This window comes from Triturus cristatus, chromosome 10 (assembly GCF_964204655.1).
Source record: "Triturus cristatus chromosome 10, aTriCri1.1, whole genome shotgun sequence".
Taxonomy (NCBI): domain Eukaryota; kingdom Metazoa; phylum Chordata; class Amphibia; order Caudata; family Salamandridae; genus Triturus; species Triturus cristatus.
In genome coordinates this window covers 547,399,042-547,421,587 of record NC_140593.1, presented here as the reverse complement: position 1 = coordinate 547,421,587, position 22,546 = coordinate 547,399,042, and the positions used below count along the sequence as shown (strand labels likewise).

At 48.3% G+C, this 22,546-nt stretch overlaps 1 protein-coding gene across 2 annotated transcripts in view; it reads right to left on the bottom strand.

The window, feature by feature from the left end:
• ACVR2B (activin A receptor type 2B) overlaps nt 1-22,546 on the bottom strand; it is a 411,235-nt gene that overhangs the window by 82,068 nt on the left and 306,621 nt on the right. For both annotated transcript variants that reach the window (XM_085632027.1, XM_085632026.1), the window contains exon 7: nt 17,997-18,142. In XM_085632027.1, coding sequence (XP_085488153.1) covers nt 17,997-18,142 — 146 coding nt within the window. The remainder of the gene's footprint in view (nt 1-17,996; nt 18,143-22,546) is intronic.

The window sequence follows — 22,546 nt, the reverse complement described above, 5'->3', positions numbered from 1 at the left end:
AATTTTGTGGTGGCTGGGTGGAAGATGAGCGTTGGTCGTTGAAAATGTGTTGGAGCACCTTCTGTCCGACCTGTGCCTCCTTATTCATCTGAAGTATTAGTGTTTCGTGAACGTGTGCACAGATGCCCAAGTTGCTGCGAGGCAAATGTCTTGGATGGGCGTGTTTGCCAGGAAGGCAACGGTGGCCCCCTTCTTCCTTGTGGAGTGAGCCTGGGGGCCCTCCGCTAGCTCCTGTCCAGCCTGTTTGTGACAGAATTGAATAGTGAGGGCAATCCACCTAGCGATGGTGCCCTTAGTCACTGGCCTACCCATGAAGCTACTAGCAAAGGACACAAACAGCTGCTTCGACTTCCTGAGTTCCTTGGTTCTCTCAATGTAGTGCATCACCGCTCTTCTGGCATCAAGGGTGTGCAGGGCCTTTTCTGCGTTTGTAGTCGGGTTTTGGAAGAAACTTGGTATCTGGATACTCTGATTCATGTGGAACGCCGACACCACCTTGGGAATGAAGTGTGGGTCCGTCCTCAGGACTACCCGGTCTTTGTGAATTTGAATGTAGGGTTCCTGTAGCTTTAGTGCTTGAAGCTCGCTCACCCTGCGTAGTGAGGTTATGGCCACTAGAAAGGCAGTTTTCATCGTCAACATTTGCAGAGTGGCTTTGTGAATGGGTTCAAACGGCGCCTTCATGAGCTCCGTCAGAACCACGTTTAAATTCCATGCCGGCGGCGGCAACCTTTTCGGGGGGGCCATTCTTTTGGCTCCCTCCATGAATCTCTTCACCACCTGCGAGGTGAAGAAACTTCCACCCTTCTCACCTCTGGTGTAGGCAACGATCGCTGCTAGGTGTACCCTTAGGGAGCTCGAGCAGAGGTTACTTTTTAGAAGGTGTGTGAGGTACCTCAGCACAGTTGAGTCTCTTGTCATTCTGTTTTGCAGGCCTTTTTTCCTGCACCACACCGTGAATCTCTTCCATTTTGCGCTGTAGCATTTTCTTGTAGTTGGTTTCCTTGCCTCCCGTAGCACTCGCATAGTGCTCTGAGGCAACCTTAGGTGTGCGAACTCTAGGTCTTCAGGAGCCATGCTGCCAGGTTGAGGGTCTCTGGCTCTGGGTGCAGGACCTCCCCGTTTTGCATTGAGAGCAGGTCTTTTCTCCTCTCGAACCTGTACGGATTGCCTTGCGCCATTTCTTGAATTTGTGAGAACCATGTCTGCCTCGCCCACTGCGGAGCCACTAGGATTAGAGTCATGTTGCTGGTTCTGCACTTGTTGAGCACTCTGTGCAACAGGGGTATCGGTGGAAAGGCGTAGGCAAATGTCCTCGACCAGCTTATCCATAGGGCATTCCCCTGGGATTGCTGATCTGGTTCCCTGGACGCGAAGCTTTGGCATTTTGCATTTTGGCGTGTTGCAAATAGGTCTATTGTGGGAGTTCCCTATCTCCGGAAAAGCTTCTCCGTTTCCTGGCCATTGAGCTCCCACTCGTGAGATGCCGAGGTCTGCCTGCTTAGCCAGTCTGCCTCCACATTGTCCTTCCCCGGTAGGTGAATTGCCAGTAGATCTATCCTGAGAGGTATGGCCCATCTCCAAATCTCCTGAGCCAGAGAGGAGAGAGGGAACGACTGTGTCCCCCCCCTGTTTGTGGATGTAGAACATTGCCGTGGTGTTGTCTGTTTGAACCAACACCCTCTGGTTGTACAGGTGCCTCTGGAATGCCTTCAGGGCTAGTAGGATTGCCTTCAACTCGAGGTAATTGATATGGCGAACCGCATCTGCTGGAGCCCACAGACCCCTCACTCTGAGGTTGTCCATGTGTGCTCCCCATCCCTTTTGCGATGCGTCCGTGGTAATGGTCATTGTTGGGTTTGGTGGTGTCAGGCTTCTCCCTGCTGTCATGTTGTCTCTGTTCCACCAAGTTATCTCCTCCTGCACTGCGTGCGTAACAACCACTAGATCCTCCCAACTTCCGTTTGCTTGTGACCATTGCTGTTGTAGCCATTCCTGGAATGGTCTCATGTGCAGGCGTACATTCGGCACCAGCTGGATACACGACGCCATCATCCCCATCAACTTGCTCACCGACCTCACTGTCAGAGCTCGCCCCTTCTGGTAGAGCCGCGTCTCCTTCAGTAGGGCATCTGTCCTCCTGTCGCTGGGCACCACTGTACTGTTCAGGGAGTGGATTTTTGCCCCCAGGAAAATCTTCACCGGTTCCGGTTCCATCGACGACTTCCCCCAGTGAATCGAGAACCCCAGGTTCGTGTGTGTGTCTGTTACGCGTTTTGCGTGCCTCTCACACTTTTCGCGCGAGTTTGCCTTGACCAGCCAGTCGTCTAAGTAGGGGTAGACGTGTATCCCCTGCTTTCGTAGGTGGGCCGCGACCGCCTACAGGCATTTTGTAAAAACCCTTGGCGCTGATTTTAATCCGAATGCCAGGGTTGTGAACTGGTAGTGTTCCTGGTCGATGTTGAACCTTAGAAGTCCCTTGTGACTTCTGTTTACTGGGATGTGCAGGTAGGCATCCATGAGGTCCACGGTGACCATGAAGTCTCCATGTCTTATTTGGGGCAGCACCTCCTGCAGCGAAGTCATCTTGAACCTTTGCGTTCTGACGAACTTGTTTAGGTATCGCAGGTCTAGGATGGGTCTGAAGCTCCAGTCTACCTTCGGCCCACGAAGTAGTTTGAGTAGACCCCCTTGTTGCGTTCTCTGGACGGCACTGGCTCTATGGCTCTCTTTTCTAGAAGCTTCTGTGTTTCTTCTCTGAGTAGGGTCAGTTCTTGACCCGATCTTTGCCTTCCCCTTGGCTTCCTGTTTGGCGGTTTCCTTTCCAAATCTACGCAGTACCCGTACTGCATGATGTTCAGTATCCACTTGTCTGTGGTTATACGCTGCCACTCGTGAAGGTAGAGCCTCAGCCTTCCGCCTACTGGTGTTGTATGCTCGTAGGCTTCTGATCCTTCTCTCCCCCTCGATGTTACTGTTTCGCGCCTCACCCCTGGGGGCATGTCGAGGGTAGGCGTCCTCCTGCGTGCAGAGTCACTTTGATGAGGGCTGCTCCCCCCCTCTCCTTCTCTGGCCACGTCCGTTCCCTATCCCACGAAAGGACTGGCCCCGGGGCTGGTACTGCCAGTTTTGCTTCTGTTGACCCTGTCCGTGACCTTCACCCTGCTGACCCTGCTGGAACGTCTGGTGCGATGGGCCCTGCTGGTTTCCTCCCCTACCGTAGGGTCTCCTTGAGGGGTTGCCTCGCCTCATTCCCCTCTGCTGTAGGGCCCCCATGGACCTCGCCGTTTCGTTATCTCTTTTTAGCTGGGTGAGCTTCTCGTCAACTGTTGCTCCGAACAGTGTCTCTCCGTTGAAGGGGGTGCTAAGGATGTTGTTCTGCACCTCCGGTTTGAATCCAGAGATTCTTAACCATGCATGCCTTCTCTCGGTGACCCCTATGGCCATGAGTCTTGCTGAAGTCTCTGCCCCGTCCAACGCCGTCTTTATGCAGGAGTTGGCGATGTTTTTGCCTTCATCTACTAGGTGTGAGGCTCTCTGGCGGTATTCTTCGGGGAGATGCTTTACTAGCTCCCCCATCTCGTCCCAGTGCTGGTACTGGTGTCTATTGAGGAGAGCATTGGAATTCGCCATGCGCCAGTGCATAGCGGCGTTCCTCTCGACCTTTCTTCCTGTGAGGTCTATCCTCCTGCTCTCTTTATCAGGTGGTGGGCCCGAGGTTGCTGGTACGTTGGCCCTTCTCCTGGCCGTGGAAGCTATGATGGAGTCTGCGGTCACGCTACCTTTGATGTAAGGGGGGCCCAGGGAAGAGTGTTTATACTTCTTCTCAGTCCTGGGTGTGATCGACCGGCAGGTCGCTGGTTCCTTGAAGGCTTCTTTCCCCTGATTCATCACGCTTTGAAGCATGGGGAGGAACTGGCTCCTCGTCTGGATGGGGAGCAGGGTCTCGACGAGAAAATCGGCTTTCGGCTTCTCTTCGTCGAGTTGGACGCCGAAGGCTGTCGCTGCGCTCCTGACCACCATATTGTACACCCCGATGTCGTCGGGTGGCGAAGGCCTCGAAGGGTACGTGTCCACGGACTCCTCCGGGTTCTCGGTGTCGAGATCCTGCCATTCGATCTCGTGGCTGGTTGATGGTGCCGAGCCGTAGACCGACTGTTGGTCTTCTTCCTCGGCTTCCTCTTCATAATAGGTCTCGTATTCCTCTTAGAGATCCCTCATCAGTCCCTCGGTGTCGAATTCATCCTCGACCTCGACGACGTCCGCCGATGAAACTGGTGGAATCTTGAATTCCTTCATCTTGGCGTCGAACTCCTTCCTTTGAAGGATGTTCTCCATCTCGGCCTCCAGCCGCCTCTTCTTTTTCTCCATCTCGGAGATGCTTTTGGCGTCGACAGCGATCTTTTCTTCGAAACTTGCGTCGACGTCGACCGTTCTTTCAGTGTCGATCGGGCCGTTCCCTGGGTTGTCTTCGACGACCCTTGCCTTTCGGCGTCTTTCGGCACCAGGGAGTCCTTCTCTAAGGATACGCTCGGCCTCTTGTCCATGGTTCCCCCTTTGGTCGTCGAAATTTTCGGCGCCGGGGCTCCCTTCGTGGACTTAGACTCTGATTTTCCCGAGTCACCCGCGTGTTTGAGGCACTTTCTGTTTTTCGCTCGACGATTCTCTTACCTAGTCTTCTTTTTTCTTGTCGGTCTCTACGACCGTGAAGTTTTCGGCTGTCCCGGCGACGTTGTCCTCGTCGTCCGAGGAGAGGCCCAGATCGTAGAGCGACGGGGCCTTACCCTTGCCATCCATGCTGGCGTTGGCTCTTCTCTGCCGATCTCTCACCCTGAGCGTCTTCGGCGCAAAGGCTGAGCAGGCGTTGCAGTCCTTACTCTGGTGTTCGACCGGTAGGCAGAGGTTGCAGACCGGATACTGGTCCTTCAGCGCGAACTTGTGGTGGCAGTTTGGGCAGAACTTGAATGGCGTCTTGTCCATTGCGCTCAGGGCCTCTGAGTGTGCATTCTCCAAGGTCGAAGAAAAAAGGGCGCTGAACCTCCTTTCTTCGCGCTCCTGATGAAATAACCTCCTTTCCTGTGAAAACTCCGATGTATTTGTCGACGAAACTCGCTTTTCTTTCTTCTTTCTTCGGTTTGTAACTCTGGAGCTTCTCGATGACGATCCAGACCCAACGGCGGAAAAAAGAATCTGAAGATGGCGCCCCAAAGGTGGGACTTCCGCAGGAAGCACGACGACGTCACGGAAGGTGCACCAAATGGTGGTCGTCGCCGCCCAACTGGGCTACAAAAAAAAAAAAAAAAAAAAAAAGAAAGGACTACGAATCCGGACCCAACCACAAGATCGCGGAATAATGCACAGCATAGTGAATCCAGAAAGATTCACGCTGCAAAAGCGTAGGCTAATGTCCCTGACCAGCTTATCCATAGCGCATTCCCTAGGGACCATTGCACGCTTGTCTGGATGCAAAGTTTTGGCATTTTGCATTTGGGCGTGTTGCAAATAGGTCTATTTGCAGAGTTCCCCATTTGTGAAATATTTTCTGGATTTCTTGTTGATTTATTTCCCATTAGTGGGATGCTGACGTCTGTCTGCCGAGTGTCTGCTTCCACATTGTCCTTTCCTGTTAGATGTATTGCTATCAAGTCTATTTGTCTTGGAATTGCCCATCTCTATATTTCCTGTGCTAGCACTGATAGTGTCACTGATTGTGTTCCTCCTCGTTTGTTGATGTAGAACATGGTGGCTGTATTGTCTGTTTGGATTAGTACTCTGTGTCCGTACAGTTGTTTCTGAAAGGTTTTTAAGGCTAGGAACACGGTTTTCAGTTCTAGGTAGTTGATGTGCTTTATCACATCCTGTTGTGACCACAATCCCCTTAACCTGAGGGTGTTTGTATGCGCTCCCCACCCCATCTGGGAGGCATCTGTTGTGATGGTCACTGTTGGAGTTGGTTGTGTGAATGGTTTCCCTGGTGTTAAGTTTTTTGTTCCACCACGCTATTTCGTGCTGTACTGTTTGGGTGACAACCACTAGATCTTCCCAACTCCCTGTTGCCTGTGACCATTGTTGTCGGATCCATTCTTGGAATGGTCTCATGTGGAGGCGGATATTTGGGACCACATGTATGCATGACGCCATCATTCCAATCAGTTTGCCCACTATCCTCACTGTCAGAGCTTGCCCCTTGTGGTCTCCTTCAATATTGCCAAAGTTCTCTTTGTGCTCAGAAACACCTTGCCCTGTATGGTGTTGATCTCCGCCCCTAAGAATATCTTCACTTGTTCTGGTTCTATTGATAACTTTCCCCAATGGATTGAAAACCCTAGTTCGACAAGTGTTTGTATGACCTCTTGCATGTGCCGCTTGCATTGGTTCTATGATTTTGCTTTTACCAGCCAGTCGTCGAGGTACGGGTATACATGTATTCCTTGCCTCCTTAAGGGTGCTGCTACTGCTGCCAGGCATTTCGTGAAAACCCTTGGTGCGGATTTGAATCCGAATGCTAGCACAGTGAACTGGTAGTGAGTCTTGTTGATCATAAACCTTAGTAGATGTTTGTGTTTGCTGTTAATGGGGATGTGCAAGTAAGCGTTCTTTAAGTCGATAGTTGCAATGTAATCCCCCTTCCTTTAACTAGGGTATTACTTCTTGGAGAGATGTCATTTTTAATCTTTGAGTTTTTATGAACTTGTTTAAGAACCTTAGATCCAGAATTGGCCGTAAGGTTTCGTCCACCTTTTGTATGAGGAAGTAGGTGGAGTAGACACCCTTGTTCCGTTCCTTGTATGGTACTATTTCTATGGCCTCTTTGTTTAGAAGTTCCTGTGCTTCTTGTAGCAAATGAGAACGCTCCTTTGCTGAGTGTACTCTGCTTTTTGGCCTTTTGTTTGGAGGTGATTTTTCTAGCTCTATACACTAACCGTATTGTATGAGGTTTCCTGGAAGAAGTGTTGTATCCTGCCTCGTACTGGTGGGTGCTGGAGGAGCATTTGTATGCTTTGAGTTAGTTCTTGTCTTTGTTTTATCTTTGCTGCACCCCTAAAGATGTTAACTGGGTGTGCGTTGATCATACAGCGGAGTCACTTGGATGTGGGTTGAGCCCCTCTCTGTCAGTTTCCTCTTCCTCGTGCGTTCCCTCAAAAGGAATTTCCAAGGGGATGGTACTGCCAGTTTTGCTGCTGCTGTCCCTGCTGTTGGCCTTGGTTACCTCCTTGATAACCCTGTTGGAAGGTTTGGTGTGGTGCCACAGGTTGCTGGCTCCCCCTACCCGTTTGTCTCCTTGAAGGTGTTCCCCTTCCCATTCCTCTGAACTGCAGTGCCCCCATGGACCTACCCGTCTCATTGTCCTCTTTGAGTTGATTTAGTTTCTTGTCAACTGGACCGCTGAAAAGCTGTTCCCCATTGAAGTGTGTGTTGAGGATGCTGTTTTGTACTTCAGTTTTGAAGCCCGAAATTCTTAGCCAGGCATGCCCTCCTCTCTGTTATTCCCAGCATCATCTGCCTGCTTGATGTCTCCGCTGCATCTAGGGCCGACTTCAGACATGTATTTGCCATGTTCTTTCCTTCTTCTACCAGGTGGCTCACCCTTCTCTAGTATTGCTCAGGTAGGTGTTTTAGGAGTTTGCCTACTTCTTCCCAGTGCTGGTACGCGTGCCTGTTGAGCGCATTGGAAATGCGCCATTGGATCGCCACACTCCTTTCCATCTTCCTCCCCATTAGGTCCATTCTCCTGCTCTCCTTGTCTGGAGGTGGTCCTGTATTTGTGGGTATATTAGCCCTCTTCCTAGCTGTGGAAGTTATAATTGAATCCGCTGGTACTGATCCATTAATATACATAGGGTCTTTAGAAGAGTGTTTGTATTTTTCTCCGGTCTCGGGGTTACTGCCTTACACATAGCAGGTTCCTTGAAGGCCTCCTTCCCCTGGTCCAGCACACTTGGGAGCATGGGTAGGAACTGGCTTCTTGTCTGTGATTGCAACAATGTCTCCAAGAGGAAGCAAGATTGGGGTTTCTCCTCCTCTAGCTGCACTCCATATGTGGCTGCAGCCCTCATAAAGACTTAGTTATAAATCCCTATGTCGTCCGGCAGCGAAGACCTCGAAGGATAGGATTCTACCCCTTCTTCCGGTGATTCGGCGCCGAGATCCTGCCACTGCAACTCCTGCGCCTTCGAGGATGTCGAGCCCTGGTAAGTTTGCTCGCCTTCCTCACATTCAGCGTCGCCGTACTACAGCTCTTCCTCATCCAGTTCCTCGCCAGGTTCTGTCTGGTGTGGTCGGTGGTTGAAATTCCTCGAGACACCTTTCTGCTTCGGGCGTGGGTTTCGACAAAATAGTGAACTGTCTCATCTTCTCGTCGAAGTCCCTCTTGCGTTGCAAGATGCTTGCCATCTCGGCCTCGAGCCGCTTCTTTTTCTTCTGCATCTCAGACGTGTGGTTTGGCGACGAGGGTTTCGGCTTTTTTCGTAGCCGCATTTAGCCCTTCATTTTCCGACATCCAAGCGTCCTTCTCGGGACTGCTCTTCAACGCCTTTGCCTTATCTTGGGTTTTCGCCGTCTGGGAGTCCTTTTCGAAGGAACAGACTGGCTGTTTGTCCTTGCATGCAGTTACGGACATAGAGTGCTTCGACGGCAATGCTCCTTTTGAGGACTTTGACTTACTTTTGCGAGAATCAGTGGAGTGCCTGGGGTTCAACGACTCTTACTCCGGTTTTCTTTTCGACCTCGACGACTATGGTGTCCTCTGGCGATGTGGTCCTCTTCTCCACTGGAGAGTCCCAAATCTCGGAGCGATGGAGGTGTCCCCTGCCCCTGCATGCTTTAGTTTGCTCTTCTTTGCCCCTCCCTTATTCTGAGGGTTTTCGGAGTAAATGCCACGCAGGCGTTGCAATCCTAGCTTCGATGGTCGAGCAGCAGGCAGAGATTGCAAACTGGGTGTTGATCCTTCTGTGCGTACTTGTGGTGGCAGTTTGCGCAGAATTTGAAGGGAGTTGTGTCCATCACCGTACTCGGGGAGCTCCCGATGTGCGCATTCTCTGTAGAACGTCGAAGTTCTCGATGTTTTCCGTGTTCCCCGTTACGTGACTTAGGTGATTTTTTGATTTTTCTGTTCTTCGTGGATTCTTCTCTCCAAAGTTGTGGAACTCCTTCACTGGGGATCCAGACCAAACAGCGGAAAAAAAGAATCTGAAGATGGCGACCAAAGGTGGGAGCTTTTTTTTTCGTGACCCAGGTGGGCGTCGACATACCACCATTTGGTGTCCTTCGTGATGTCGACACCCACCTGGGTCACGAAAAAAAAAAAGTACAACAATTCCGGACCCAACCACTAGATGGCGGAATTATGCACAGCTTGGTAAATCCAGAAAGAGTCACGCTGCAAAACTGTTTATAGGGTTTTACATTAGCATAAACACATTTGCTTGATCCTTGTGTCCGATCACCCCTGATTCAGGCAGTAAACAGTGCTTGTAATTCTCTGAAATATCTTCAGGGTCAACTAGGATACATGGGGATGGAGGACAGAAGGTCCGTGGGTTGGGGAGTGAGGTGATTTTAAATGGGGGGGGGGGGGGAGGAGGAAGGGGGATGGAGTACATTAGGTGCCCATTTAATTAAAAAACAATTATATATATATATATTTAAATAGTCTGGCGGTTGAACCATGTTTCCATATGTAAATCAGAAAAAGGCAAAATGTATGTATTGACAAGTGTGTGCAGTAATGAACACAGGGAACGTGCTAAATGCAGGTGGCTACTTGAGCCTGTATTGTTTAAAAACATTTACCATATGTAAAAATGTATAAAATGACCACAAATAAATTGTACAAATGTATCATTTAAACAAGTCAATTATCAGGGTGACTGTATACCCATACACCGCACGGACTTTGCTTATGTTAATCAACAATGATGATGTAAAAAAGGTCACAAGTGGGACCTGGAGTCATGTGACCAAGACCCGCACTGTAGTTGAAACGTGTCATCACTTTGGTTTTGGGAATTAAACAAACCTTTATTCTACCTGGTCTGGAGTGGTTAGTTTTTAGCTGGAAGAATGCAGCAAAAGCATTTGTTTGGAGAATATGTATTTACACATCTATATATTCACTTACAAAACCAAAAGTTACAGGGATGTTATAGTTAGGAAATAAAATTTAAAACAATTTAGAAAGTCACTAAAAGGAACATGCTACTTACCAGTATGCATCGGTTCTTGGCATGTAGAGCTGCAGATCTACACACTTGTGCATAGATCGCCATCTGGTGTTGGGCCCGGATGTTTGCAGTTTGTTTTTCCTCTTGAAGTCTTTGGAAGTCACGAGGTCGGTGACTCCTCCTTTGGATCGTATTGCGCATGGGCTTCGGCTCCATCCTCAGATTGTTTGTCGCCAGCAGGGAAAGATGGAGCGTAGTAATAGCAGTGAAGATGCCCATGTGTGTGTTATCTAAATGAGATAAACTGGAACAGATACAGGTAGCCGGAGGCGAGTGGGCGTGTGTAGATATGCAGCTCTACTTGCCAAGAACAGATGCATACTGGTAAGTAGCATATTCCGTTCGAGGCATATGAGCTGCAGATTACACACTTTTGCATAGACTATATAGCAGTACCCACCATTAGCGGCGACCACCTGTCTCTGTTGCAGTGGTTTGAAATAATGTTTTGAGTACAGCCTGGCCAACACTAGCTTGTTGGTTAGTTTGCACATCTACACAATAGTGTTTGGTGAAAGTGTGCGGTGTTGACCATGTAGCTGCTTTGCAGATGTCATCTAATGGGATGTTTCCTAGAAAAGTCATTGAAGCCCCTATTTTACGTGTAGAATGGGCTTTAGGGGGAACGGATAGCGTTCGTTGCGCTTTGTGGTAGCAAATCTGAATGTATTTGACAATCCACCTAGCTATACCAGACTTGGAGATGGGGTTGCCCTTGTGTGGTGGAGAGAAAGAGACAAACAGTTGTTTGGTCTTACGGAAAGATTGTGTTCTCTCGATGTAGTAGAGTAAAGCTTGTTTGACATCTAGTGTGTGTAGGGCTCTTTCTGCAACCGTTTGTGGTTGCAAGAAGAATACTGGTAGTTCTACAGATTGGTTTAGGTGAAAAGGAGAAATGACTTTAGAGAGGAATTTTGGGTTGGTACTGAGAACAACTTTGTTATGGTGCATTTGCAGAAACGGTTCTTGAATGGTAAATGCCTGTATCTCACTGACCCTTCTGAGGGAAGTGATGGCTACGAGAAAGGCGGTTTTCCAGGTTAAGAATTGGAGTTCACATTTGTGCAATGGTTCGAAGGGAGGCCCCATTAGTCTGGTGAGAACGATATTTAGGTTCCACACAGGTGAGGGTGGCACTCTAGGGGGAATTATTCTTTTAAGGCCTTCCATGAAGGCTTTAATGGCAGGTACTCTAAAGAGTGATAGATGTTGCCTGTTTTGTAGATAAGCTGCTATAGCTGTGAGGTGTAGTCGAATGGACGTATATGCTGAATTACACCTTTGTAGGTGTAGTAAATAGCCTATGATGTGTTGGATGGAGACGTCGAGGGGATTGATGGTGTTGTTGCGACAATAGACAACAAAACGTTTCCACTTGGCGGCGTAGCACGCTCTAGTGGTGGGTCGTCCAGCTTCCTTGATGACGTTCATACAGTCAGGGGGAAGAGTCAGATAACCGAATTCTAGGACTTCAGGATCCAGATTGCAAGGTTGAGCTGAGCTGCGTCCGGGTGTCTGATCTCTCCATGGTTCTGGGTTAAGAGGTGTGGAGAGAGGCGTAATTTTTGGTGCGGTACTACAGATCGTTCCAGCAGTGTGGTGTACCACGGTTGTGTGGCCCAAGTTGGAGCTACTAGGATTAGTGTGAGGGAGTGTTGCTGTAGTTTGCACACCACTAGTGGAATGAGTGGGAGAGGCGGAAAAGCGTATGCAAATCTGCCTGACCAGTTCATCCATGTCGCATTCTTTTTGGACAATGGGTGTGGATATCTGGCGGCGAAACTTGGGCATTTGGTGTTTTCGTGGGTGGCGAAAAGGTCTATCTGTGGATGCCCCCACATCTGAAAGTACGGGTGTAGAACTTGTGGGTGGAGTTCCCACTCGTGGATTTGTTGCGTTTGTCTGCTGAGCAGATCTGCCATAGTGTTTTGGACTCCTGGGACATGCTGAGCTAGGAGAAAGATTTTTTCTGGGGTATGGCCCATCTCCATATGCTCTGTGCTAGCTGTGGAGAGTGTGTGCGGCCTTGTTTTTGAATATAGTACATGGCTGTCATGTTGCCTGTGCAGATTAGGACTGCCTTGCCTGAAATCTGTGTTTGAAAAGATGTTAGGGCTAAGAAGATTGCTAGTAACTCCAGATGGTTGATGTGGAGTAATTTTTGTTGAAGTGTTCATGTGCCCTGCAAGGTGAGATGTAATAGATGAGCTCCCCAGCCGGAGAGCGATGCGTCTGTGGTTAGTACGATCTGGGGAACCGGGGGCCAGGAACGGTCGACCTGTAGAAAGGTTTGTGGTGGTCCACCACTGCAGAGAGCGATGGGTGCGACCGCCTACCAACACCAGATCTGTTAATTGACCCTGGGCCTGGTTCCATTGGCGCGCTTAGCACTCTTGGAGAGGACGCATCTGGAGTCTTGCGTGAGGTACTATGAAGATGCAAGAGGCCATCATCCCTATTAGTTGCATAAACACCTGAGCTGGAAGGGAGTGTTGTGCTATTAATTTTGCGCGTAGAGCCTGAATGCTTGCAATCCTGGAAGGATTGGGGTAGGCTAGCGCTTTTGAGGTGTCTATAGTGGCACCTAGATATTGTTTTATGTGGGATGGTTGTAGATGGGACTTTGTGGTTTACCGTGAAGCCTAGCTGGTGAAGTAGCTGGATCGTGGTGTGTGTGTGTGTTGTACACACTGATTGTATGAACTGGCTTTTATCAGCCAGTCGTCTAGGTATGGGAAGACATGAATGTGCTGTCTTCGCAGATGTGCTGCCACCACTGCGAGGCACTTGGTGAATACTCGTGGTGCGGTTGTGACTTCGAATGGGAGTACTTTGAATTGGTAGTGTTGGCCGTCCACTACAAATCTGAGATACTTCCTGTGAGCGTTGTGCACTGGGATGTGGAAATAAGCGTCTTTGAGGTCTAAAGTTGTGAGGAAGTCGTTATGGGAAAGTAGCGGAAGTACCTGATGAAGCGTCACCATATGAAAATGGTCTAAGTGTATGTATTTGTTTAGGGGCCGAAGGTCTAGGATGGGCCGTAGAGTCTCGTCCCTTTTTGGTATGAGAAAATATAGGGAGTAGATCCCCATATTTTGTTTGTTGTTAGGAACGTATTCTATTGCCTTTTTGTGTAGGAGGGAGATTACCTCCTGCTTGAGTAGCAGTAGATGTTCTGGTGACATTGGGCGTTGTCTGGGTGGAATGTTGGGGGGGGGGGGGGGGGTAGATATTAGTTCTAGGCAGTAGCCTGACCGAATTATTTGTGTTACCCATTTGTCCGAGGTGATGGTAGTCCAGACCGGAAGGAAATGTTGGAGTCTGCCCCCGACCGGAGTGAGATGGTCTGGGGGAAGCGGAGGGAAGTCATTGGGTAGGCGCTGTGGCAGAGCGGGAGGTGTTTGTATTGCCTCTGCCTTTGTTGCCCCTGTAGCCGCCCCTTTGGTAACCCCTTGTGAAGGTGGACTGAGTAGGGGATTTGTATGAAGTGGAAGTGGTGTCTGAGGAGTAGCCTCTGGATGTGCTCCGAAAGGAAGAGCGGCGAAAGGAGCATCTGGGAGGATGAGATTGTAAGGCTCCCATGGATTTTGCCGTGTCAGTGTCCTTTTTCATTTTCTCTAGGGCGTCATCCACTTTGGGGCCAAACAAATGTTCCTGGTCAAAGGGATGGTTGAGAATGGAGGCTTGTACCTCCGGTTTAAAACCTGATATCCTTAGCCAGGCATGGCGACGGAGGAGGACACTAGTATTGATGGCCCTATAGGCTGTGTCTGCTGCATCTATGGCACAACGTATGGAGGTGTTAGTAATCGTTTTGCCCTCCTGAATTAGCTCATTGGCCCTAGCTTTGTATTCATCAGGGAGATGGTGCATTATGGCTTCTAGCTCGTCATAATGGGCCCCGTCATACCTCGCTAGTAGTGCTTGTGTATTGGCGATACGCCATATATTGGCCGCTTGAGATGCAGTACGCTTGCCTGATGCGTCCAAGAGTTTAGACTCTTTGTCCGGTGGTGATGCGTCACCTGACGCCTGGGAGTTGGCCCTTTTCCGTGCTGTGCTGTGGGAATGTAGTGGCGCTGGCCCTCTGATGTAGGAGGGATTTGTTGGGGCGGCTTTATACTTCTTTTCAATGTACGGGTTAATGACCCTGGCCCTAACTGGGTCCTTGAAGATCTCCGGCGCATGTTTTATAACACCTTTTAGCATAGGCCATATGGAGGTGGTCCTATGTGTGGTGTCGAATGTATCTAGAAGGAAATCCTCCTCCACTGGGTCGGTATGTAAATCTACCCCGTGGTAGTGTGCCGCCCTTTGCAGTAAATGGTTAAACCCCAAGGAGTCTTCTGGTGGAGAAGGTCTGGAAGGGTAAAGATCGTCTTGTGGGATGTTAGGGATATCAGGGACATTATAATCGTCCCATGGGTCTGGGGATCCTGTGGGAGTGGGGTCCCCTGTAGGTATATCTTGGGGCACATCCCCTATGTCATCGTATGGATCCCCTTGATCATCATCATCCGGGGATGGGGTCGGGGAATGATGAGGTGGGGGTGGAGAAGGTGGAGGAGGTAGAGGAGGGGAAAGTGGAGGAGGTGGTGGAGGTGGGGAAGGTATTCTCAAAGGGGAGGTAGGAGAGTCCTTCCTTTTTGGAGGTGGAGGCGGAGCTGGTTTCTCTAACTGTCTTTATGATAGAGAGCATCAAATGTTCAGTTTTGGGATCTTTAGTTAATGTTTTTTGTAAAGGATCCGGTGTGAATAGTTCTGGAGAGGTTGGTGGGTCCGTCGGCGCCGAAGGCGTCGGGCCGTTGGTTTCTTAGGTTTGTCGGTGCTGGTTCGTTGTTTGGAACCATGCTTGGAAAGCTCTGATTGTTTAGTAGGCGCCGAGATGGCTTTCGGCTTCGAAGTGTCGTGCCGGTGGCCTTTTGTCGGTACCGAAGATGGGGTCGGTGCCGAGGAGCTGGGTCTCGACCCCGAGTGTTTCGGTGTGGGACTCGGTGTCGAGATAGAGGCCGGTTTCTTTTTCGGTGCCGAAGAGTGTTTATCGTCTACGACGGCGGGCTGGCTCGAGCCCGAGCCGCCTGAAGGCTTAATTAGCTTCTTTACCGGTCCCGAAGGTGCGGTGTGGGAAGCAGTGTCTTTGGTCTTGCTTAGGCCCGAAGGCGTGACCGAAGCCTTTTTCGGTGCCGGGGTGGGGGTGGGGGCTAGAGTAGTACTCACGACCCTCTGTGCCGGAGTGATGTCCTCCACATCTGAGTAGTCTGCTTCGGAGGCGCTGACGAGTCCCTCGTCGGTTTGTTGTTCTGGAGCGTCGACGCCTACCCCGCAGATGTCGTCCGGGATCGCCGAAGAGTGTGCCATGGTTCTTCTGGCTCTTTGGTCCCGAATCGTTTTCTTGGACCGGAAGGATTTGCACGCCGGACAGTCTTGAGCCTCGTGTTCAGGGGAGAGGCAGAGGTGGCACACCTCGTGGAGATCGGTGTGGGGGAATTTGGACCCACATCGAGGGCACTTTTTAAATGGAGTTCTTTCCATTAGCCAGGAACGGAGCTTGGGTAGGCCCGAAGGTCGCCGTCGACGACTGGAACCGAAGGTCTTGCCGATGAGAGGCGTGTCGAGCGGGGAGATCGCGATCGAAACAATACCGAGAATTTGGGGGAGGATTGCGCGTCGAACTGGAAGCTGTTCGGAACCGGAGCGCGAAGATTACATCCGAGCCCGATGGCGGAAAAAAACAATCTGAGGATGGAGCCGAAGCCCATGCGCAATACGATCCAAAGGAGGAGTCACCGACCTTGTGACTTCCAAAGACTTTCCAAGAGGAAAAACAAACTGCAAACATCCGGGCCCAACACCAGATGGCGATCTATGCACAAGTGTGTAATCTGCAGCTCATATGCCTCGAACAAAAGATTACAGGGGCATTATTTCACTCGCATAAAACCAGTGAAATTCAGAAGTTGTTAGCTGACATTCCCATTCACATATCTACACAGGCATTCACACATCCACGCACTCACCTCACCCATTCACACAGACACTTGCTCTACAATAAAGCCAGTCCCACACCACCTAACTTAACCAAACAACCACTCACTCACCCTTACAGCCAGTCATTCGCTTATATGGCCAGACATCCACTCACTCACCCATACAGTCAGTTGCACACCCACTCATCCACCCATATTCGCTCACACAGGCACTCACTCATACAGCTACTGACACACCAATTCATTCACCCACACAGCTACTCACACACCTACTTATACACCATACAGGCAATCACACACCCCCTCACACACAGATACACACAGCCACTCCCATATATATGTTAGAAACAGTATCACTAAGTAGTAGAGAGAGTATACTATTTTTACTTTTGTAGTACCTTGATATATATGGTTAACACTCAATGTTTTAGAAAACACTCACTGGATGATGTCATCAGTGATGTCATTTGACAAGTCATAAGTATTGTAATATGTAAGGTCATAAGCAGTACATTATAGGGGGCATAAGTTATAGTTAGCTCAGCTAACTTTAATTGGTAAATGTCACTGGTTTTGTAGGAGTGAAATGTGATCCAAACGACGTCCCTGAAACCTTTGGTTTGTTCAGTGAATATATATCTGTCCATGGTGAATGTACCAATTTAAGAAGTTTGCACGTGTAGCAGTCCGGGTGGTAACTTGCTGCCACGCACTCCAAAAAACTGAAAAGAAAAAAAAAAGGATGGGGAAGGCACGAGGGAGCAATACATAAAAATAAAGCTGGGTAGAAAACATAGAAGAGGGAGACAGTAACAAGGGCAGAACGATGGGGGCAGAACTACATAAGAGAACAGCGAAGAAGAGAGTAATATGGAGCAGGGGTGGAGAAGCACAAAGGTTACAAGGGAAGGGCTGGAAAGCACATGCACGCACATGGAGTACTTAACCAAAAATAGAAAAAAAGGTTTACTAAAAGTGAGCAGTGTTAAAATTCAGTTAGCTATTCAAACGAAAGGTAAAGATATTATGCTCCAGGGGAGAGTCAAACAAGATGGCACCAGGAAAGACATTGAATTAGAAGCAAGCAAGCAAGCAAGAGTGAAAATAAAGCTAGCCAATGGTTAGTAAAGGGCTGACTAAGATCTTGGTAAGCCCACAATAGATCTTTCATAACCAAACAGCTTTCGCTGTATGGAATACAGATCTGCACAGACCAATCTTCAGTGCGTGTACTAGTTTTGTTGCACGGTACTGCTGGTTGTTCAAGGAAGCAACTGTGATAATTTTTAATGTCACTTTACTAATTGAATACTGTAAGGAAAATAATCAGACAAAGGAGAAAATCACATGTAAGTAGCCTTTGGAAATGCATGGTAGGTCGAACCACTGCAGTTATTTGAAAGAGTAGAAAATATGTTTAATTATTACAATATATACAATTAAGAATGAGATGGAATTCGGATCTACTTAGTAGTACTAAGTCCTCTTTTCTGTTGATCACAAATTTTATAAACCAGAATAACTGCAATCTCAATACTAAACAGGAGTAGTATTTGTGTTCTAGTGTAATTCAGTCCTATGTTTTAAGACCTGTAATAGAAAACTGGTCACAAGATACAAATCTGAAAACAGACTTAAACCAATAGTGGCCCACAGAAAGTCTAATATATAATGATGGACAACAACAATCCCCTCCAAAAGTATTTAAGGGCATACTGAACGTAAATGATTTATTTAATCTTTCGCCTAACAAAATAATGGGAAATCAGAGTTGTTAAAGACTGACCTGTGTGCAATAGCAGGTTTGTGTCCTTCTTTACACCGGGGAACATCCTCGTGCAAATATGCCAGTCCGTGAGACATTGATTCTGCAATGTGGCAAAGTTCATTCCAGCTGACCACATTCCCCTTTAGATAGTCTGTTAGAGAACCCTGTGCACGTAAATGTTGAAAAATGTTAAAATGGTTCTAAAATATCAAAACCCTAGTTTATTTAAGTTTATAAGCTGGTTATTCGGACTGGGCACAAGCTGCGCGCCACAGCAGAAAAAATACAAGTATTGCACTCCTACTGGATCATAGAGGGGTATCCCATCACCCAGCATGGCCGTCATGTTTAACATAGTGACGCAGATGCAGGACACTATGGATTTTCAGAACATTTATTTCTGGCATCTAGTTCAGCAGCCATCCTGAGCTTTTCTATCACTATAACAAATCTATGTGTGAATGCTTTATTTGCTCAAAAACAATATTAACTAAATATTTTATTGAACCAAGATACCGCTTTGAGTTGCTGTTGTGAAACTGAAAACAAACTAAACATTTGGTAGCCTTAAGATTGCGTCACGTTTAGCTACCAACACGTGTGCATTGGGGTATCTGCTAAAGTTTCTGCAATGCAATGACGTGTTTAGAGTGGAAGAGAAGGTTTATTTTAATCTCTCTCCACCAAAGGAAATCCATCCTACAGAGAAGCAGGTACGAGAAGGGCCAATGGAATTATGTAATTGTGCGGCCGCATCGATTCTCGCAGTATAGATTTGGCGCATTTGCCACATACTCCAGTATCTGCAGCATAATCTGCAGATTTTAACAACAAAAAATTGTTTCTAGCTCAAATGGTTTAAAAGTTCATAAAAATGTGGCGACGTGCTGTCGAACAGTGGAAGGCCCTTTGCAAAGCTTGACTTGTCACCTTTCTGCTGCTTAAAGCTATATTTGGTTGTGAAACTGGTTCGGAGGTGCAATCAATACCCATACAGTGTTGCCAAGTTTAAAAATGCTAAAATAATGAAGTAATATTAAAACATTTGCTGTATTATGCAGCATGATTTGCCTTTTCTTGCCGTAGAATTTACTCAACCCTGCCGCATTACTTTGGTCTTTCCTGCTGCATAATTCCAGTGGCCCTGGGTATGAGTTCCCGCCTACAAAAAAACAATAGGTGCATAAAACAGTGCCTGCAACTAAAACAAAACTCAGGGATAGCGAATTAAAGACCCTTAAGTGACCAGTGTAAAGCAGACCCAGAAGAGCCTGACAAGCACACATACCACTAGCCATCCACTATTAGATCATCATAATGTGAGCTGCGGCAGGGTGGAATCAAGATGGTTTCTTCCCACTAAAGCCCTCCTTTCCAGCCCTGCAGCACCACTAGTCTCGACTTGCTTCCTCTACCTCAGTCCAGTGGCAGCCCTCCTTGGCCAGAACCTGCTTCCCTGCATTCCAGCCATGCAGTCTTACTATCCACTGCCGCTCTGCCCCACTCCCTATTCTTCCTTTCATCCTCTTGCACCCCTTCTCCAAATGTCCCGCCTCACTGCTCCACTATTTCCAGTCCTCCTGTCTCACAATCATCCCCCTGAGCTAAACTCTGATTCACACCTGCTCCGCCTCCTAACCCATAGCTGTTCTTCTTTCGTACCCTGCTGGATGGCATAGCTATTCTTAGTCAAGCAGGGGTAGTGGCACGGGGGTTAGGGGAGCGGGTCCCATCTGCAACCCAATGGGGCTTCTTTTCCACTACCCACCTCGGGAAACCTGGGACTGTTCCCCTTGCTTGCATGGGGCTCACGGTACCCTTGCTGTTCCTAACCACAAGCTCCCATTTGATCCTGCATGCTTCGCTCTTCTTGTGCTGCGGTCCCCTGCCCCACTTCTGTCCTACCATCTCCCAAGCCTCTCTTCCCAGACCTATTTCACTTGCTTTGCATACCTCTTAAGAGGTGCAGTGGCACTGAGCCCAAACGGTGCTTGTCCCCTCTGCAACCCTACAGGGCCTTTTTCACAGTGCCCCTAGAGATATTGAGGCCTTTTTTGTTGCTTACACGGGCCCACTGCCCCTCTGCTAGGCCACTGCAGCTCTGCTACCTCTCCACCAATCACCAGCCCTCCGCACTGCAGCCTCCTGCTCCAGGTTTTCATTCTCACCAGCCTACTGCCTTTCTTCTCTCCATGCTTACTGTTTCTCCATTTTCAGCCCTACAGCCTCCCTCCTACTCTGCTGTTCCTCTCCTGGCCTCCTCTACACAGTCCTCTCCCCTTTCACTCTCTGTAGTGCTACTGCACCCCTCCTCTGAACCCCCATTATCCCTGCACCCTCAAGTCATGTGGCCTGTCGAAGCTACCAACAGCGCAGCAATGTAGCCTAGCGGTTAGGGCGGTGGACTTCAAATCGGGGAAACCGGGTTCGAGTCTCGGCAACGACGCTCAACATCCTGTGATTCTGGTCAAATCATTTAATCTCCCTGTGCCTAACAAAAATGAATATGTCCTCATGTAACGCAACTGGTGCTCATGTAAAGTGCTCCGATACCTGATTCCGGGTCAAGTTCACTCTATATAAAACTTCGAGGAACATAAAAAACGGCAACGGGCACTGTGGACTAGGCGCATGAGGGACCCATGCATGCCAATAGTGGCTCTTTCACCACTAATTTGTTATAAACAGCGGCCCATTCTTTCTTGCTTCCCTGCTACACTACTCTGCAACCTCCCGCCATGCTCCTTCCCTCCGTCCGGCTGCCTCTCCGCTCCCGCCACGACAGAGGGGATTGCTCTAGACTGGATCGCATCCTACCTTTGCAACAGAACTAATGTCATCCATACCCCACCTTTCTCATTTAAACAGTACTCTACAAAAGCAGGGGTCCCTCAAGGCTCCATCATCTCACACCCATGCTTTTCAACATCTACATGAAGTCATTACCGGTACAGATCAATCAATTTCACCTCACGTGCTATAACTATGCAGATGACACGCAAATACTCCTTCAACTGGAATGCCCCAAAGACATTGGAAACTCACCAATTTTCTGTCTCAGAGCCGTGGATGAATGGATGACGTGGAACCATCTCCAACTGAATGCTTCAAAAACGGAAATACTCATGTGTGGCGATTGGAAACATTATGACCCGCTCACCCCCTGGCCTGATGAACTGGGATCACCGTCTAAAGTATCGAAGGGAGTGAGTAACCTCGGAGTGACCATAGACTCCAAGCTATCGATGAATGCCCAAGTAGACAAACTAGCAAGATCAAGCTTTGTTACTATAAAAACTCTGACGAACCTTCCCCCATTTGGGATTTCCACACAAGGTCCAAGCTACCATCTCCCTTGTTCTGTCCAAACTCTATTACGTCAATAGTCTCTACCACGGATCCCATTTAACGACCATCAAAAGACTACAACGGATTCAGAACTCTGCTGCCAGACTACTCTTACATACCAAACCGCAAGACCCCATATACCCTGCCTTGAAAGCCCCACATTGGTTACCGGTTGCCAGAAGATCCACGGTCAAGCTATCCTGGCTGAAAAGGGGTGAAACCCCGAAACCGGTCCTAGGATGCTTTTTTCCAGTCCAGGGAGGACCTGGCTTGGCAGTTCGGGCTGGACTGTTCCCATGAGGCACAGGGTCAAGACTGATTTGCATATGGCTGGGTTCAAACTGGAATGGCATGGTGACCAAAAAAACTATGGATTTAGGCCCAGATCTCTGTACTGGGGTGAATGTATGACATTGTTCTACATTCTGTCCATCAACTGTTTTTGCATCCGCTCTAGAGCAGCACCTCCCCTCCAAATCCCAAGATACAAGAAAGAAAATGGGTGGCACATCCTTCTCTGATCAAGCAGACAAACTATGGAACTCTTTACGCCCCCTCCCCCCCAACGTAACATGGACAACCACCTTATCTTCAGAAAAACACTCAAGAATTGGATCTTCCCCACATAAGCAACATACGCAAACAGAATTATACAGCATAACCCTCTGCATCTAAGCATTTATTTGTACTATAGATATGTATCTATGTGTATTGCTTTGTGTAGAACAATTATGTTTTAAAACAAATTAATAAAATATTTTAAGTACAATAACACTAGAAAGCCGGAATTTATTTGATGCACCTTTAATCTACATATATTTACTTCCTTTATGCATCTTTATACCTTCCATGTACTTGAATCTATATATTCATTACTTTTGTGACAATTCAGTATATCAAATGCACTTCCCTATTTTTCACCCTATATCTCTATCAATATACCCTCTACCTCCAATCTCATTCATCACAAACCCCATACCCCTACTATGATCCCCAAAATAACCCTTTCTAGATTCTTCCCTACTCTACCCCTCCTTGCATCATCTCATACTGATCCCCCAAAACAAGTCTTTCTAAACCCTTCCCTTTGACTTCCCCTCCACATCCTTTTTATTCATCCCAAGCATCCTCACACTGCTATGACCTGCTAATCAAAAAAAAAAAAAAAGGACTAAATCCTTCCCTCTTCTATCCCTCCACTATCTTTTTCAATCCAAATA